At 34.8% G+C, this 17,001-nt stretch overlaps 1 protein-coding gene across 2 annotated transcripts; it reads left to right on the top strand.

The window, feature by feature from the left end:
* The first annotated feature begins 5,616 nt into the window (after positions 1 to 5,616).
* RFeSP (Rieske iron-sulfur protein) lies at positions 5,617 to 7,242 on the top strand. 2 transcript variants are annotated; one of them, XM_073969412.1, is made up of 4 exons: positions 5,617 to 5,750; positions 5,818 to 5,934; positions 6,348 to 6,736; positions 6,806 to 7,242. In XM_073969412.1, exons 2-4 carry the CDS (start codon positions 5,844 to 5,846, stop codon positions 7,022 to 7,024), a joined length of 699 nt encoding a protein of 232 aa, XP_073825513.1. In that variant the 5' UTR covers positions 5,617 to 5,750; positions 5,818 to 5,843; the 3' UTR covers positions 7,025 to 7,242. The 2 variants fall into 2 exon arrangements, with proteins under 2 accessions (XP_073825513.1, XP_073825512.1); XM_073969411.1 differs by having other exon boundaries at positions 5,818 to 6,012.
* Positions 7,243 to 17,001: the final 9,759 nt, after the last annotated feature.

The following is a 17,001-nucleotide window of genomic DNA, read 5'->3' as shown; positions in this document are numbered from 1 at the left end:
AAGTCCCGGTCCACACTACAGTGAATTCCATTAAAAAAAATTCATGAAATTAGGTGTTCTTAGGTTGAATTCCTCACTACAGCAATTTCATGATTTTACTCTTCTATAGAACTCGATCTATAGACGCATAATTACATGTCAAAATTTCAATGAAATTACTCTAGTGTGGCCCGGGACTAACTCTTATGTTACACGCTGAAACTTTCATACGAAACTTTCCAATTATTTTGGCGTTCTTAGGTCGAATTCCCCATTACAGTAATTTCATAAAATTACTTTTGTATGGAACTCGATCTATGAACGCCAAAATAATGGGAAAGTTTCGTATGAAAGTTTTAGCGTGTAACATAAGAGCAAGCAAATGACGCAAAAAACAGATGTAAATACACTTCATTTCATTCTAGGATTTCGTAAAACGAAATCATTTAATGTGCATATGTAAATTGGACTTCATCAGAGAGCCTTGTTGTGGTAGGTTGGTGATATATTTGTGTACATCCCGTCGTTATTTAGGTTTAGCAGTATACCCAAGGCGTGTGTGGTGAAAAAAGTAGAACACATGTATTCTTTGCTCTGTTCCTTTACGTGACAGAGGTTACCATTTTTAACCTGCAAAGCGTTCTTTACTTTAAAAAGCATACAATTTATATTAGAGCAGTTTACCACTTTTACCATTTTTTGCAACTGTTACCATTTTTAAAAGTAAAGGAACAGACCACTTATGAGAACTACCGAAATACGTCGAGCGTATACTTTCCCAGCAAAATTTGACGGAAGGGGTTCTTTGCGATGACGTGATTTCATGTCATCTTTTGCATTGGTTCAAAGGAAGTCGTGAAAGATCCGATCTTGTCATTAGCATTTGTACCCATGGTAGAACAAATACAAGGTAAAGTTAATACTACAACAAATACAACTCGAACAACAACCACAAAGGAATTTGTTTTTGTTCGTAACGTTACTGCCAGTTGTATTTGTAAACAAAACAAGGAAATGTCTATAAATTATTGGAATTTAAAAAACTAATAATTTTTCACATTTGGTTGAATATTTTGGAAAACATGAATGAAAATTCGTTACATTTTCAATTTTTATGGTTCCACATCATTCCACTAAATGAATAAATTCTCGCAGAAAGTAGAATTCTTGCAGAAAAGTTTGGGGTCGCTGGAAATTCATAGAAAAAGGAGAAGCTGTTTCAATGTTTTGATTTAGAATTAAAGAAGCACATGTTTATTAGGGCTTTATTTTTTTAAATTTTAACAAAATACCTCACATATTAACAAACGTTGTATCACCTCTACTTGGAGGAGGTTACATATCATTGATATGAAGAAGTCTTTCTGGGAAATGGTTTTTTCCGAATGATATATTTTTTTCTCAAAAAATATATGTCCCTAATGTACATCGAAATAGAAATGAATGTATAAAATGTCATATGAAATTTGACACTAACACTACAACCCAGTTCAGTCAGCTGGGTATTGCTGCTACCTTTTCTTGTTCTACCATGATTTTTTCCGATAACATAAAGGAAAAATTGTTATCGTAGTAAAAATAAGTAGATTCTGGCAGTTTCTGGAACAGACCAAAGTTGTTAGAACTGTCGTCGTGATGTTGTCTTACATTTCCTGCATATCAAACAACTAAAACTTCTAAACAATTGGTATTATATGTAGTCCCAACCATCGAGCTAAAAATAGAATCGGACTGCACACATTGCTATTTTAAAAGTTCCCTTGTCTGTTCTAAATCTGACATAGAATGAAATCAATCAAATCTCGCTTCTTGGAATTTGAAAAAAAGTCCGAAACGAAAAGGAACAAGAATCTGAAAATAAAGAAGAAACTACTTTTGGAAAGAAACAATTAAAAATAAATTAATTAAGCATAAATGGTATTTTTCCATAAAAATTCTCTCCTCCCCGTTCGTTACATTTTGTTCTTAGATATCCCTAAAGCAAGCCGGGTTGTAGATCCCTACATATTTCCGTCACTAAACAAAAGAGTATAAATTAACAAAATGTTGTTATAAAATAACAAAATTATAAAATAAAAGTAATTTACGAAATAAAAATACTTAAAGGAGTGCATTTGGAGTCCATGTTGAAATCTGAACTGGTGATGGGAAGATAATTGAAAAAACCTTTTGTAAGATGAAAGAATATCAGTTGCGGAGAACGGAGGAAGTAATCTTTTGCGTTGCAGCGGTGGTGATTACATTGCAATTTTGGATGTAAACTTTTGAAAAACTAAACTGATAAATTAATTGTAGCTATTTCATGAATTCGTTTGAATTAATAAAGAGTTTTGTTTTTCATGAAAACCATATTTCAATACAGCATTTCCATTTTCCAAACAAGACATGAAATTTCATGCCAAGGGGTTGGTGAAAATGACATGCCAAAGCATTGGTTAAAATGACATGTCAAAGCATGGGTGAAAATGACGTGTCAAAGCATTGGTGAAAATGACATGTCAAATCATTGGTGGAAATAACATGCCAAAGCATTGGTGGAAATGACATGTCAACGCATTGGTTAAAATGACATGCTTAGGATCCAGAAAAGAACGTCATCTTTTGGGGTCCACGCTCAAATAAAATTCATCGATGAAGATGCTAAAAAGATGACATGCTAGATCACTTGCACCCATGATTGAATGTCATCTTTGGCATCGAACATTTTGCTGGGTTTTGTAAGTTGAAAAAAATTTAACTTTGACAGAACGTTATACTAAGTCTGTGTTTAAACACACAAATTTCTCGGGAAAGTAAATTGAGTTTTTTGGGAGAGAGCGGAGAGGAAACAGCTCCTCAAAACTCTTTCCCACCCCCTATTGCCTAACAACTGAATTTCCCGAGAAATGTGTGTGTCTAAACACGGACTAAGTTTACATTTACGAAATCCACTCTATTTGAACTGTCAATTCCTTTGTGTACAGTATTTTTTGCTTACCTGCACAATCAAAAATTGCACGACTTCTTGTGCAGCAATCCCCAAAATGCAGGAAGCTTAAATTCGCTTACCTGCCCAACAAGGCCGATATCTTCAATATTACTTACGTGCATATGATGTGCAGCTATAAGCAATGTTGAAATAATAAAGTGAGAGACATTTCAAGTTCGGGAGAGAAAACGTTACAATTTTTTACAATTCATTATCTTTTCTTGTGTTGTATTTGTTTTGCACACTTCTTATCAGTACAAAATCAGAGTGGTTGAATTTTATCCTTGTTTTGAGTTCGCAAAAAAATTTAAAATTTTTTCTTGTGCAGATATATGTAAATTTTACAACCAAATTGAAGTAAAATCACCAAAATTTTGATGCAGCTATGCCGAAAATGCAGCTATTGATTGTGCACTAAAACATAATATATTGAACGGAATCTAGAGAATAGTTGCATATGAACAGATTTTTGGTCAGGTAACGTTAAAATGCAGCTATGAATGATGCAGGTAACCAGAAATTACTGTATACGTCAAATGGAATCTCATCTGAAATCCATTGGATTTCATTTGACGTTTAATCAAAGGAAATGACAGTTGAAATCGAGTGGATTTCGTAAATGTAAACTTAGTATTATTGTTTGTATGTATGTGTGTTTTGTATTATAAAAACAAAAGCCCAACAAAACATGAAATACAATTCATTGCAAACTCTTATGTTACACGCTAAACTTTCATACGAAACTTTCCCATTATTTTGGTGTTCATAGATCGAGTTCCATACAAAAGTAATTTTATGAAATTACTGTAATGGGGAACTCGACATAAGAACGCCAAAATAATGGGAAAGTTTCGTATGTCGTTTAGGCAATAGGGGGTAGGAAAGAGTATTGAGGAGCTCTAGTTTACACTATATGTAAATGTCATATGACACGAAATAAAAACATTCCATATCTACCCACGCAAGCAATGTGGAGACGTAATTTTATTACATTTTTGCTGATGTAGACGCACAAAGTAAATGGCGTAAGGAAAATCCCCAATATTACACATATTAGCGACTATATAATGATGGAAATTTTCATGTCATATGACATTTACATATAATGTAAACTACCCCTAAGAGTTACAAATGAAAACATTTAAGTAATGCTTGGTTTACATTTACGAAATCCACTCGGTCGCGGATTTTGTGTTTTAAATGTGATTTTGGATTCAACGTATTTGGAATAAAGCTGAAAACACATACAACGTTTGAGTAAAGTTTTGTGTTGGGCGTTGAGAAAAAAAAAAAAAACAACAACAACAGGGCGACGCCGTTACCAAAGTCCAGCGTTTATCTGTTTGTCGGCATATATTTCAAATGCATTTGAAATTTTCGGCATCATGCCCAACAGTGTAAAAACGGCCAAAACGACACAAAACTTTACCCAAACGTTGTATGTGTTTTCAGCTTACGGACGCTCAGAGAGCGTTGTTGTGGTAGGTTGGTGAATAGTTTTTTGGAGGTCGCGCTGAGAGTTAGGTATACATATCTGTCATAGAAACAGAATTGAGCCCCAGCTCACCACTTTTACCATTTTTTGCCACTGTTATGTTTGGTTTACATTCGGCGTCTTTTCGTGATTTCGAAGGCGTTTCGTGATTTCGCGCGGAATCATGCAAAATTTATCATGATTTCGCATACAAAAATGAAATCATCTTATTTCGTGATTTCAGCGAAATCAACATCGAAATCACAGTACACATGATATACAACCTTGCTTTTGCCTTAAAAAGTACCAAAAGTTGCAACACTTTTCACGTATCACAATAAACAAGGTAGATGTGAGAATTGCTGGAACAAAATATGTTAATATCAAAATTTGTAAACAACGTGAAAAAATATTAAATTACATTGTTACAATGCTATTTTTCATTGTGTTCCCGTACTTTATTAATGGTAATGTTAGAAAATAGACCGAATTGTCAAAAATTGCTTCCCAATACAAATTTCTTAAAAAATACGGGAACGAAAAAATGACGGAAATTGCAAAAACTCCAGCAAAAATGCCAAAATCAGCGTATCAGCCAATCGTGTCCAGATTCCAAAATTCCAAAAAAAAATTTTATAGCAGAGAACAGGAGAAGAGCCTTTTATTCAAAATCAAGTGCAAGTCTTGCTAGATTTCGGAGTACTGGAACGCATTTCTAGCACTAAACGGGGAAAATACTGCTAGTAGTAATATTTTGCAGTTTCTGAACACAACTTTTATGTATCAAAATTTATTATTGTAATGTCTCAACGATAAAATCATTTTTTAGTTTTATAGTATTATAAACAATTAATACGATATATAGATAATTTTACTATCATTTTCGAAATGAAGCAGTAAAGTTCTATATTGTCGTAAATTTTTGATGATTAATTCAATTTACAACAACTTTTTTCGAAAATTCATGTTCGATCAGCTGCGCATTTGCATCTACCTTGATTATTGTGATATGCTTGAAATCAACAAAAAAATAAGTGTAAACACCGGGGTGTATTTCAGGATTTCGTGAAATCCAGTGGATTTTAGAGCGCAAGTGTAAACTTGGCATTACCATTTTTAAAAGTAAAGGAACAGATCATCATCTTCCTGTATTTACGAATTATATAACTTGTAGGTGTAAACCTCGCGTGATTAACAGTTGCTTAATTTTGTAGCCGCCCGAAGCACCCTGTTGTTAACGTCAAAATATACTACTTGTGAGTGTGTGTGAATCGTTTTTGTGTTACTGTCAGCTGTCAAGTGGGCAAAAAGTTTTTTGTTGGGAGAAAAGTAAGCTCGTCAAACGAATAAAATTTCGATTGGGAAATTCACTGTTTTTTCTATTGTTTTGTTTTAGAAAACTTTATTAACGAATACGAAAAAATGATTAACGCCGTGTCGCGTGCTTATTTGCGTGCCAGCTCCCATGCTGTTCCCAATGGTTTGAAACCTGCCGCCCTCACTGCGGTCCAGGGTAAGAGAACAGTAGTGCCTGAGAATTCGGAAAAGAAGGCTCCTTGTGGCAATACCAGAGCTTCGACAGTACTCACAAGTGAATATTTCTGAATTACTTCACACCTAGTATGCATGGAGAGGCAAATGTAAAGATATTTGCCAGGAATTCCAGAGTAATTTCTGTCCAAACTTTGCATTTGTTTCTTCAATTATGTAATTTTTTGAGGTTATGAAATGGTAGCAGTAGAGACACAAAACGACTGTTATTGCTCCCAGAATGTTATGAAAACAGCTGAGTGTTGTGAAATGTTGATTTTTAATGAATATTTATCTAAATGTGAAAGAAAATGTTGCTCCATTGCTACCTTTTTGTAATTAAGTGAATGATGAATGTGAATTAATGAATGTTGTGTGTTTTCTTTTTTCTCTTAGCTGTCCAACAAGTTCGTTTGGCCCACACTGACTTGCAAGCTCCCGACTTCTCGGCTTATCGTCGCGATTCCGTCAAGGATGTTAGCCGCAAAAACACCACCTCCGAAGAACGTAAGGCCTTCTCCTACATGTTGGTAGGTGCTGGTGCTGTCGGCAGTGCTTATGCCGCCAAGGGCTTGGTCACCGCTTTTGTTAGCTCCATGAGCGCATCTGCTGATGTATTGGCCATGGCCAAGATTGAAATCAAATTGGCTGATATTCCAGAAGGCAAATCTGTTACCTTCAAATGGCGTGGTAAGCCCTTGTTCATTCGTCACCGTACCGCCAGTGAAATCGCCACTGAACGCGGTGTCCCCACATCCGTTTTGCGGGATCCTCAAACCGATGATGTAAGTAAAATTTATATTAAGTGAAATTGTATTTCAGCTAAGCGGCAATTGTTTGTTTTTTTTTTTTAGCAACGTGTAACAAAACCTGAATGGTTGGTTGTCATCGGTGTCTGCACACATTTGGGTTGTGTACCCATTGCCAATTCCGGTGATTTCGGTGGCTACTATTGCCCCTGTCACGGTTCTCACTACGATGCCTCTGGACGTATTCGTAAGGGACCTGCTCCATTGAATTTGGAAGTACCCGCTCATGTATTCCCCGATGAGGGTACCTTGGTCGTCGGTTAAGTGACTAAATTAAATGTACTGTATTCTTCAGCCTGTAAGCTTAGACCCGAAATATAAAAACTAATAACATCTTAGCAAAATGTCATGTGGAATGAGAAGATACGAATCCAAAAAGAAGTCTTCGCGATAAATGTTATAGTTAAATGAATGAAAAAACCAAATAAAAAAAGGAAAACGTTAACCACACAAAAGAAATTGTGATCGAAACACCACAAAAACCTTGTATAAACTATTTACTTCACGGGCGGTGCAGTGTTGTAGCTAAATTAGGGTTACAAAAAAAATCTTTTTTTCCATTTGATCCAGAAACCTTATATGTATATGACTTTATGGCGATCGGTTTACATTATCCGTGCCAACCAAGCATCTTTGTTTCCATAGTAATTTATATGGGGCCCATTTTCAAAATTCTCTAAATGGAATTGTATTGTCCAATCAATGAAAACACTACCAGTTCAGTATTGTGGCTAAAAAACTAAAAATTTTGAAAATCGGATTTTGATATAGCTATACCGGGCCCATAATATCAAAATCCGATTTTCAATTTTTTTTTGTAGAAATCGTTTTCAGCCACAATAATGAACTGGTAAAGTTTTAATTTATTGGCAATACTTTAATCGGTCGATTTTTTATTGCGACACAAGTCGTGTCGCGTTGCCAGATGCAATTTTTACATTACGTATGGCAAAAGTCGCCCGACGACGTCAAATTCTGTCGCCATAAAGTTCATTTTCGGGCGACAACAAATTAGCTGTCGCCGTTCATATGTAGAAGTGAATAAAAACGAAAAATTGAAACATAGTTAGTCTTATGCCAGACTATGAACATTTTCATTAACATGAAAATGAATTTATTGGCAAGAGGTGTAAAGGGGGTGAAACTGTGTACACAAGGTTCTGTAATCTGAAATTATTCTTTGTTTTTAAATTCGTAACTCTCAAACCAATGTAAGGCAATGAAAATATCAAAATTTTCATTTGATTTCATATACGTGTGTGGATGTCAATGAAATTTTAGAAGTAAATGACAGAGAGTTTTCAATGAAAATTTTCATAGTCTGGCATAAGACTTAACATTTTCATTTATTTTAAGTGAATTTGTTTAATATTATACACTCCACGTCAGTAGAATAGAACACCTACATTTCTGTTATTGTTGGCTTATTTATCCCGAAGCGAATGAATCTAATGGCCCCGGCACATACGGTACGTTGAGCGTCGCGCTACAACAACCACATGAAAACTTCAAGAATAAACTTGGCATCACTTACACTTTCTTCTTGTGGTTGTTGTTCTTAACGCGTGACGCGACGCGCAACGGACCGTATGTGCCGGGGCCATAAGTTTTTAATTTTGTAGGGATTTAAAGTCGATAATGTTCCATATCAAACACAGAAAAAAATATGTTTCTAGTTCTTCGCGAAATGATTTTCTGATCATTTTTCCGATAGTACTATGAAAAATAGGCATTTATTTTTGGTCATCAGGATAGAACAATCACTTTATTTTCTCGAATTTTTGAGATATTAACGCCGAATTATCTTTCAGTCGATAAAGCAAGGCTTTCTAATCATTTTTCACAAAAAAAAACCTATAAATTATTCCGCGGACACCGAAATAACAGCGTTAAAGGTTTTAAATTGACAGATATTGGAAACATCTCGGAATATCAATAGGAGTCGCGCAATTATGTCACGTTTCTTCACAATAAGATAGAATATGACACAGACAACCTAGACGGATACAATCGATCGCCACAAAATTTCATATAAAAGGTTTTTGGATCAAATGGAAAAAATAAATGTTGTTTCTTGGGTCACTCTAAGCTCAATATACGAGCTGGGGCTCAATTCTGTTTCTATGAAAATGTGAAATGAAACATTTTATAAAGGAAATAAATGTCAAATGAAAAAAATTATAATGGAAATATTTTTCATTTCAAATGTTCAATTTTTTCATTATTTTAGATATATTCCTTTGAAGTTTTGCCCTTCTACGGCTGGGTAAACACCTAATAGGACACATGGATGGTTATAAGGACTCCTACCTAGGTAGGAAATATCAACCTGTAAGGTGAACCAAGGGCCTAACTAATCTAAGGGACTATTAGCAGAAGATCATAAAGGCTAGCAAGACGAAGCTCTCCATTGATTTGGATATCTACAAGGTGGTTCTTAATAAGTATAACAACAAAATAAATGAGTTTTAGGAAAAATAATGAGTTTGTAACAATAAAAACTGCGTATGGGCAAACTATGTTCTACATTTCGCTAATAGCTCTAATACTTTTTGCATGGTTCAACTACTTTATGATGATTTCTTTGACGTATGTATGTACATATATGCAATGGAAGTTTTATTTTAAATCTACTGTATTAGCTGTAGTTTGTTGGTCTATCAGCATAGAAACCTACGTAGAAGTATAGGTTTGATGCTGGGTTGGCAGCCGATGTCCGAAACACTGTGGTTTCGGATCAATCCGTTCGTCGAAGGTCACGCTAGCGCTGTTTCAACATGGCGATTTCGAGTTTATAGACGAGGGGTATGAGGTAGTGAAACCACGTAACATGGAGAGTTTGTGCGGTAGTTTCTTCTCGCTGAAACCATTTCGGACCCTTGGAAAGAAGCGGAAGCAGACTTGTCGGCTTGGTTTGGAAGAAGGTTGTTAGATATTCTGTCGTGAGTATTGGACAGTGGCATAATAAGTGTTTAGTTATCTTTGTTTCATCTTCGCATAAGCTACAGTAGTCAGCATTTCAGCAGGACATTTTGATGTTTTTAGCTACGTTTTCAGACCGAATTAGGTACAGTTTGGCATTCAGGGAAACTTCTCCACCTAAAATTGTGGGCATAGGTACCCAGCAAAATTTGAAGGAAGGTATTCAATGCGATGACGTGATTTCATGGCATCTTTTGCATTAGTTCAAACGAAGTCGTAAAAGATCCGATCTTGTCATCAGCATTTGAACCAAAGCAAAGGAAGTCGTGAAAGACCCGGTATTTTCATCAGCATTTGAACCCATGCAAAGGAAGTCGTGAAAGATCCGATCTTTTCATCAGCATTTGACCCCATTCCATCGATCTAATAGAAATGAATTTTGTGTTTTTATTTATACACATTTTTCTAAATATATAAGATTAATTACTTACTATAGGCTTGATGTTGTCGGAGACACGAAATCACAACCAAAGTTGTTAAACCTCTCGTCGTAATGATAATGCCATTGCAAAGGGTTGGTTAAAATGACATGCTAAAGCATTGGTGAAAATATGTCTAAGCATTGGTGTAAATGACATGCTTTGGATTCAAAAATGAATAGCATCTTTTGGGGTCCACGCTCACATAAAATTCATCGATGAAGATGCTAAAAAGGTAACATGCCAGATCACTAACACCCATGATTGAATGGCATCTTTGGCATCGAACATTTTGCTGGGTAGTTTCCCAGCAAAAAAAAAATTGAAGTTGTGCAATTGGAGTTATGATTTCACAACATCTTTCGATGTAGTCCAACAGAGTTATGAAAAATGCACTCCGTTCGATACATTTTATAAGCAGTTGCTTTAGAGATCCCTACAAAACAAAAACAGTTGGTTGATCCCTACCCGTCGCTGCCGACATAATTTCTTCAAAAGAGAAACAAGTATGAACATATTTCGAAGAATTTGTTATAAAATAAAAATATACAAACTAAAGTTGCGAACATTTTTGTGGTAATTTACGAGACGGGAATTTTTAATGGAGTGGAGCTGGAGTAGAAAGCTGAACTAGTGATGGAAAGGCAACATAAACAACTTTTAGGATGACGAAGCAAAATCAGTTGCGCTTGAATTAAAAGGAGAACGGAGGAAGTACACTCAATTGTGATTGAATTTAATGGAAACTTTTTTTATTATTATCTTGAGCTCTGGTCGTCATAAAATTAGGGAAGAGTTCTTTGTTTCAATACAAAGAACTAAGAGAACTGATGAGTCCAAGTGTCGTTGGACGAAACTAGTATTCTTTGCCTTTCCCGAAATTAAATCAATTTTAACTACATCCCACTTTTAATAAAACTGGTTGTTCTAAAATTTAAAAACAACAAAACCCGAGATTTAGCTGAATTATTTTACAACAATATTATGCGTTTATAATAAAGTACATTGCATTCTTGTTTTACACAAATTATATATGCATTTTATTTATTCTGGGATATTTCGCAATAGCTTGCATTTTTACTGCATCATTAGACTGATTAAAAACACAATCCGAAGAGTGCTTTTAAATTCAATCCAAACGACTACATCAAAAGCTGTGATTTGGATCGAAAACGGAGTGCATCCTAGCTGCGCGCTCTCTTGTTAAATTCATAAGTGAATTCATAGGAAAAGATGTACTCCAACGGCAAATGTACTGAATTTTCCATCCCTGCCTGTGAATCCCAGCAAAAAGTTTGCATCCGCGGATGCAGTTGAATCACTACAAGTGTACAGTACATTTGCCGTTGGAGTACATCTTTTCCTATGAATTCACTTATGAATTTTACAAGAGAGCGCGCAGCTAGGATGTACTCCATTTTGCTTCCACAGCACACAGCTAGGATGCACTCCGTTTTCGATCCAAATCACAACTTTTTATGTAGTCTTTTGGATTAAATTTAAAGGCACTCTTCGGATTGTGTTTTTAATCAATCCAAAGATGCAGTAAAAATGCAAGCTATTGCGAAATATCTTATGGGCCAAATACATACGGTCCGTTGTGTGACGCGTTGCGAGTTGAAAACAACAACCACGTGAAAAATGTGAAAGTGATGCCAAGTTTGTTCTTGAAGTTTTCATGTGGTTGTTGTAACGCAACGCTCAACGCGCCGTATGTGCGGAGGGCTTTAGAATAAAATGCATTTATTATTTGTGTAAAACAAAAACACAAAGAACTTTATTATATAAACATAAATTAAAAAAGTTTCCATTAAATTCTATCACAATTGAGTGTACTTCCTTTCTCTCCATTTAATCCAAGTGCAACTGATTTTGCTTTGTCATCCTAAAGGTTTTTATGTTGCTTTCACATCACTAGTTCAGATTTCGACTCCAACTCCAGCCATTTAAAAATTTCCGTCTCGTAAATTACCACAAACATGTTCGCAATGGACATGGACTCCATTATGGACTCTCGTGAATTACCGCAAAATTTTTCGCAACATATGTAAGTATTTATTTCTTTATTTTATAACAAATTCTCCGAAATGTATACACTACACTCTTGTTTGTCTATTGAAGAAAAGTGTAGGGATCAACCAACTGGTTTTTTCTGTAGGGATCTCTACAGCAACTGCTTATAAAATGTATCGAACGGAGTGCATTTTTCATAACTCTGTTGGACTACATCAAAAGATGTAGGGAAATCATAACTCCAATTGCACAACTTTCAAATTTTTTTGCTGGGATGTTATACATACCCAGCATTTGCCGTTGGAGTACATCTTTTCCTATGAATTTTACAAGAGAGCGCGCAGCTAGGATGCACTCCATTTTGCTTCCACAGCACACAGCTAGGATGCACTCCGTTTTCGATCCAAATCACAACTTTTTATGTAGTATTTTGGATTGAATTTAAAGGCACACTTCGGATTGTGTTTTTAATCAATCCAAAGATGCATTAAAAATGCAAGCTATTGCGAAATATCCCAGAATAAATAAAATGCATATATAATTTGTGTAAAACAAATTTGTGTAAAATGAATTTTACAAGAGCGCGCGCAGCTAGCATGCACTCTATTTTGCTTCCACTGCACACAGCTAGGATGCACTCCGTTTTCGATCCAAATCACAGCTTTTGATGTAGTGTTTTGGATTGAATTTAAAGGTACTCTTCGGATTATGTTTCATTCAATCTAAAGATGCATTAAAAATGCAAGCTATTTCGAAATATCCCAGAATAAATAAAATGCATTTATTATTTGTGTAAAACAAGAATACAAAGAACTTTATTATATGAAGAAAATTAAAAAGAAGTTTCCATTAAATTCAATCACAATTGAGTGTACTTCCTACGTTATCCATTTAATCCAAGCGCAACTGATTATGCTTCGTCATCCTAAAAGTTTTTTATGTTGACTTCTCATAACTAGTTCAGCAGTCGACTCCAACTCCACTCCATTAAAAATTTCCGTAATGTAAATTACCACAAAAATGTTCGCAACCTTATAGTACGTTTATATACATACATACATATAATTGGATTTAACAAACCCGCTGGGTGTTAAATGTCAATTCCATTACATATACGTCAAACAAATCCTCATAAAGAAGGTTAACCCTGCAAAAGGCTATAATATAAACATGGCCTTAGTTTGTATTTTTTATTTTATATCAAATTCTTCGAAATACATATGTATATACACTCTTGTTTCTCTTTTGAAGAAATTATGTCGGCAGCGGCGGGTAGGGATCAACCAACTGTTTTTGTTTTGCAGGGATCTCTAAAGCAACTGCTTATACTCCTGCTTAAACTCCGTGTGGACTGCATCGAAGGGTGTAGTGAAATCATAACTCCACATGCACAACTTCCAAAATTTTTTGCTGGGTGGGTACATCCTGATTTTTCTGTATTTTGAAGATTTACCGAAATGACTAAAATTTGGTATTTAGTCTCTGTTGTGGTTATTAATGATTCCTGCAGAGAATTGTCGGCATAGGTCCACTCTGCCAAGACGATTTTACTTTGCAAGTTTTTTCTTGTATTTTTCAGAGCCTTGGTCACACTAGAGTGGTTTCATTGTAACAATTTCATATATTCAAGGGTTCCTAGGTCGAGTTCCATAGTAGAGTAATATCATGATGTTGCTGTAGTGGGAAATTCGATCTAAGAACACCTAAACGTTTCAATGAAGCCACTCTAGTGTGACCTTCGACTAAGAGAGTGCAGTGTTTTGTAGAGATATTTATCGCCTTGGGATGTTTTTAAGGGACAGGTACTCATGTGTCCATCCAAGGCTTAACTTTAAGGCCAATAAAGAGGAACTTCCTATACTGCCTTTAAATCCCTTATCAACCCACGCTTTATGCCCATGTACTTAAACATCCCTATTAACACCCAGATAATAAGTCCTACGCCCTACGCTGCCTGCCTATGCCATTTAGTTGTTGTAGCATAATATAAACCTACGTAGAAGCATAGGTTTAATGCTGGGTAGGAAGCCGCTGTGGGATTGTTCCCATTTTATAGGTGTTCTTGGATCGAGTTCCCCACTACAACAGTTTCATAAAATTACTATTTAAAACGCATAATCTCATGATTCGAATTTTCCTCCTTTGTATCAAATAATACGGTAACACTAGAGTTTTTTGCCGGGTTAACCCACTTCGAGAGGATTTTTTTGACGTTTGCGCTATGGAATTGACATTTGAAATCAAAACCCACTGGGTTAATCCGGTTAAGTAATTATTGAGATGAAAAAGGGCAACATACAACCAGTGTTGCCGATATGAATGTTATAGAACTGTTATGCTGTTAGATATTTTTATAAAGAGGCATGCGGCAATTTTTTGGCCTGTTCCCGTACTTTATAAAGTGGTAAAAGTCGTAAAAGTTGTAAAAGTCGTAAACGATTTTCATATAAATTTTGTGTACGGGAACGCAAAATGTGTAAAAGTGGTAAAAATTGTAAAAACTTTTTAGTTCTGGAACAGAGCTTTTAATAATTAAATTGGAAGGAAGAAATTCAAAAACAATTAAATAGAACCATTATTTAAAAACGCTTGCATCTTTTTTTTTAAAGTATAGTCTGTGTATGTAAACATTTAAAGTAAGTAAAGTTGATTAATAAATAAATAAATAAATAAATAAACAAATAAAGCTGTGTTCCTTTACTTACCTGAGGTTACCATTTTAACCATTTGTTACCAGTTTTAACCTGCAAAGCGTTCCTTATCCCCGAAAAGTGGCAAACTGGAAGCAATTTTTAAGAGAGTGAGAGGGGTGAGAGAGCGAAAATGGCTTTCTCTTCTACCACAGGCTACCAGCAAAATTTCTGCAGGTAGAAAATGGCACAAATGATTTTTTCGACTTTTGTTTGACGATTATTTCACAAAATGGATGAAAAACCGAAGAAAAAGTCGAACACTGACAACACTAAATTAAAAACTGTGAAATAAACGACGAAAATTGATTTTTATGTTTTTTTCTGACATTGCTGCCGGATCTACCATTTTTCCGTTCCTTCACTTTTCTGGTAAAAATGTTCATGAGAGAGCAATTTTGAACAATTTTGACACTTTTCTCTTTTACCACTCTTACCATTAAAAAAGTAAAGGAACAAAGCTTAAATAAATAAATAAACAAATAAATATGTACGTTTTGTAGCCCCCAATGAAAATTAAATATCACATTTCATTTGGATAATGTAGCGGTTAAAATGTAATTGCGGACACTTAGTATGTCGATTCAAAAACAATTTGTTGCTTTGCTTAAATTGGCATAGGTTGAATGTTTGGACTGGATTCGGATCGATCATAAAAAATGTTCTATTTAAACGAATAGTTTGTTCGCGTTAGCCGGGATTTGTCCTGTCCATATGAGAAAGTCTGAAATCTCCGGCCTAAGACCGGCTATGTCTGAAAAAATTTCGGTTTTAACTAAACTTATGTCAAAACCAAGGGATTTTTTCGAATTTTTGGAGCCTATATCTCGGGAAGAATGGACTTCCTGCCAATGATATACATATATAGGCGTGATCAGCAATGCAAGCCCTACCTGTGGTAAACATTTCAGATCGATCCGAATCCAGTCCAAACATTCAACCTGCTCCCTTAATTTATGTATGGTACTTCGTTGTGTTCATAACCTACGATAAAAAACTTCAAAATCATACCAGCCAAACTGCACCGATTGGAAAAGTATCTAATGTTAAATCAAATGTATGTAATATTAATAAAACAATTAACATATTTTTAAACTTACGGTTCTTTAAAAACGGGAGCAATTTTATATAGACTATCCAAAAACTGTTGATCCAAAGACCACACACTTGGTTTCAGCGGTTGACTGTTTACGTTCAAAATGCGAAATACAATGCAAAGAATTACGGCAATGGCGGTCAGGAATGCTGTTGACATTGTGATTACACTTTGGACTAAGTGTTGGCGATTTTTAATGATCTATACTATACTATAGAACGATGGTAGGCATTTATGCAATTGTAGTCACTTTTCCAAGGGTTACTTAGTCCCGGGCCACACTGGAGTAATTTCAATGAAATTTTGACATGAAACTTTGCAATTTTTGGGAAAAATTCATAATTTCAAGAAACTAGTGTACACGGTTTCATGTGTTCTGCAATTTTGCTTTGTTGCAATATTCGTATGAAACAAACAGACCGTTTTATTTTACATTTTCTTTTACTTTCATGTCACAATTTCAGTGAAATTACTCTTAGTGTGGCCCGGAACTTACTTACAGTGTTACTTACTTACAACACTCGCGAAATCAAAGTGTACAAACTTTGAAATGTGTGGGGTGGAAAGAAGAAATTGGAAAAGAAAGGAAGAAAGGATTAAATTAAAAATATTATATTTTCAAACAATTTTAAATAGTTTTTGAAGTCTTTTCTAAAACAAACATGGAAATGAAATAATAAATGCAATTTTTATTCAATTCAAAAAATAATTATATTAATAACAAAAACAAAATAAAAAATATGACAAAACTATAACGCAAAGCAACAAAACAAAAATTATGACAAGACAAAAATAACAAAAAGCAAAGGAACAAAACAAAAAAATATAACAAAATACAAAAAACTATACAAAAATCATGATACAATTAGTGAAGCCCAGCTGATGGTAACATAATGTGTCAATTGCATTGAATTTATGTCAAATTTTGACATCTTATGTTACCAAAAACGGCAGTTGCTTCTACCTTCTTATTGTATCATGATTGAGTTTGTGAAGAAATAAAAAAAATATGTTCATTCATTTTTTGAGGAAAATTTGAAG

The sequence above is a fragment of the Musca autumnalis genome, unplaced genomic scaffold (assembly GCF_047663935.1).
Source record: "Musca autumnalis isolate F117 unplaced genomic scaffold, ASM4766393v1 scaffold_2, whole genome shotgun sequence".
Taxonomy (NCBI): domain Eukaryota; kingdom Metazoa; phylum Arthropoda; class Insecta; order Diptera; family Muscidae; genus Musca; species Musca autumnalis.
This window is presented reverse-complemented; position numbering and strand designations above follow the sequence as displayed.

What these genes read in the sequence shown, in the direction of transcription:
- RFeSP (XM_073969411.1), top strand. Translation starts at nt 5,844, where the DNA reads ATGATTAACGCCGTGTCGCGTGCTTATTTGCGTGCCAGCTCCCATGCT. An exon ending in AGCTTCGACAGTACTCACAA is followed by an intron (nt 6,013 to 6,347) that starts GTGAATATTTCT and finishes TTTTTCTCTTAG; the next exon opens with CTGTCCAACAAGTTCGTTTG. An exon ending in GGGATCCTCAAACCGATGAT is followed by an intron (nt 6,737 to 6,805) that starts GTAAGTAAAATT and finishes TTTTTTTTTTAG; the next exon opens with CAACGTGTAACAAAACCTGA.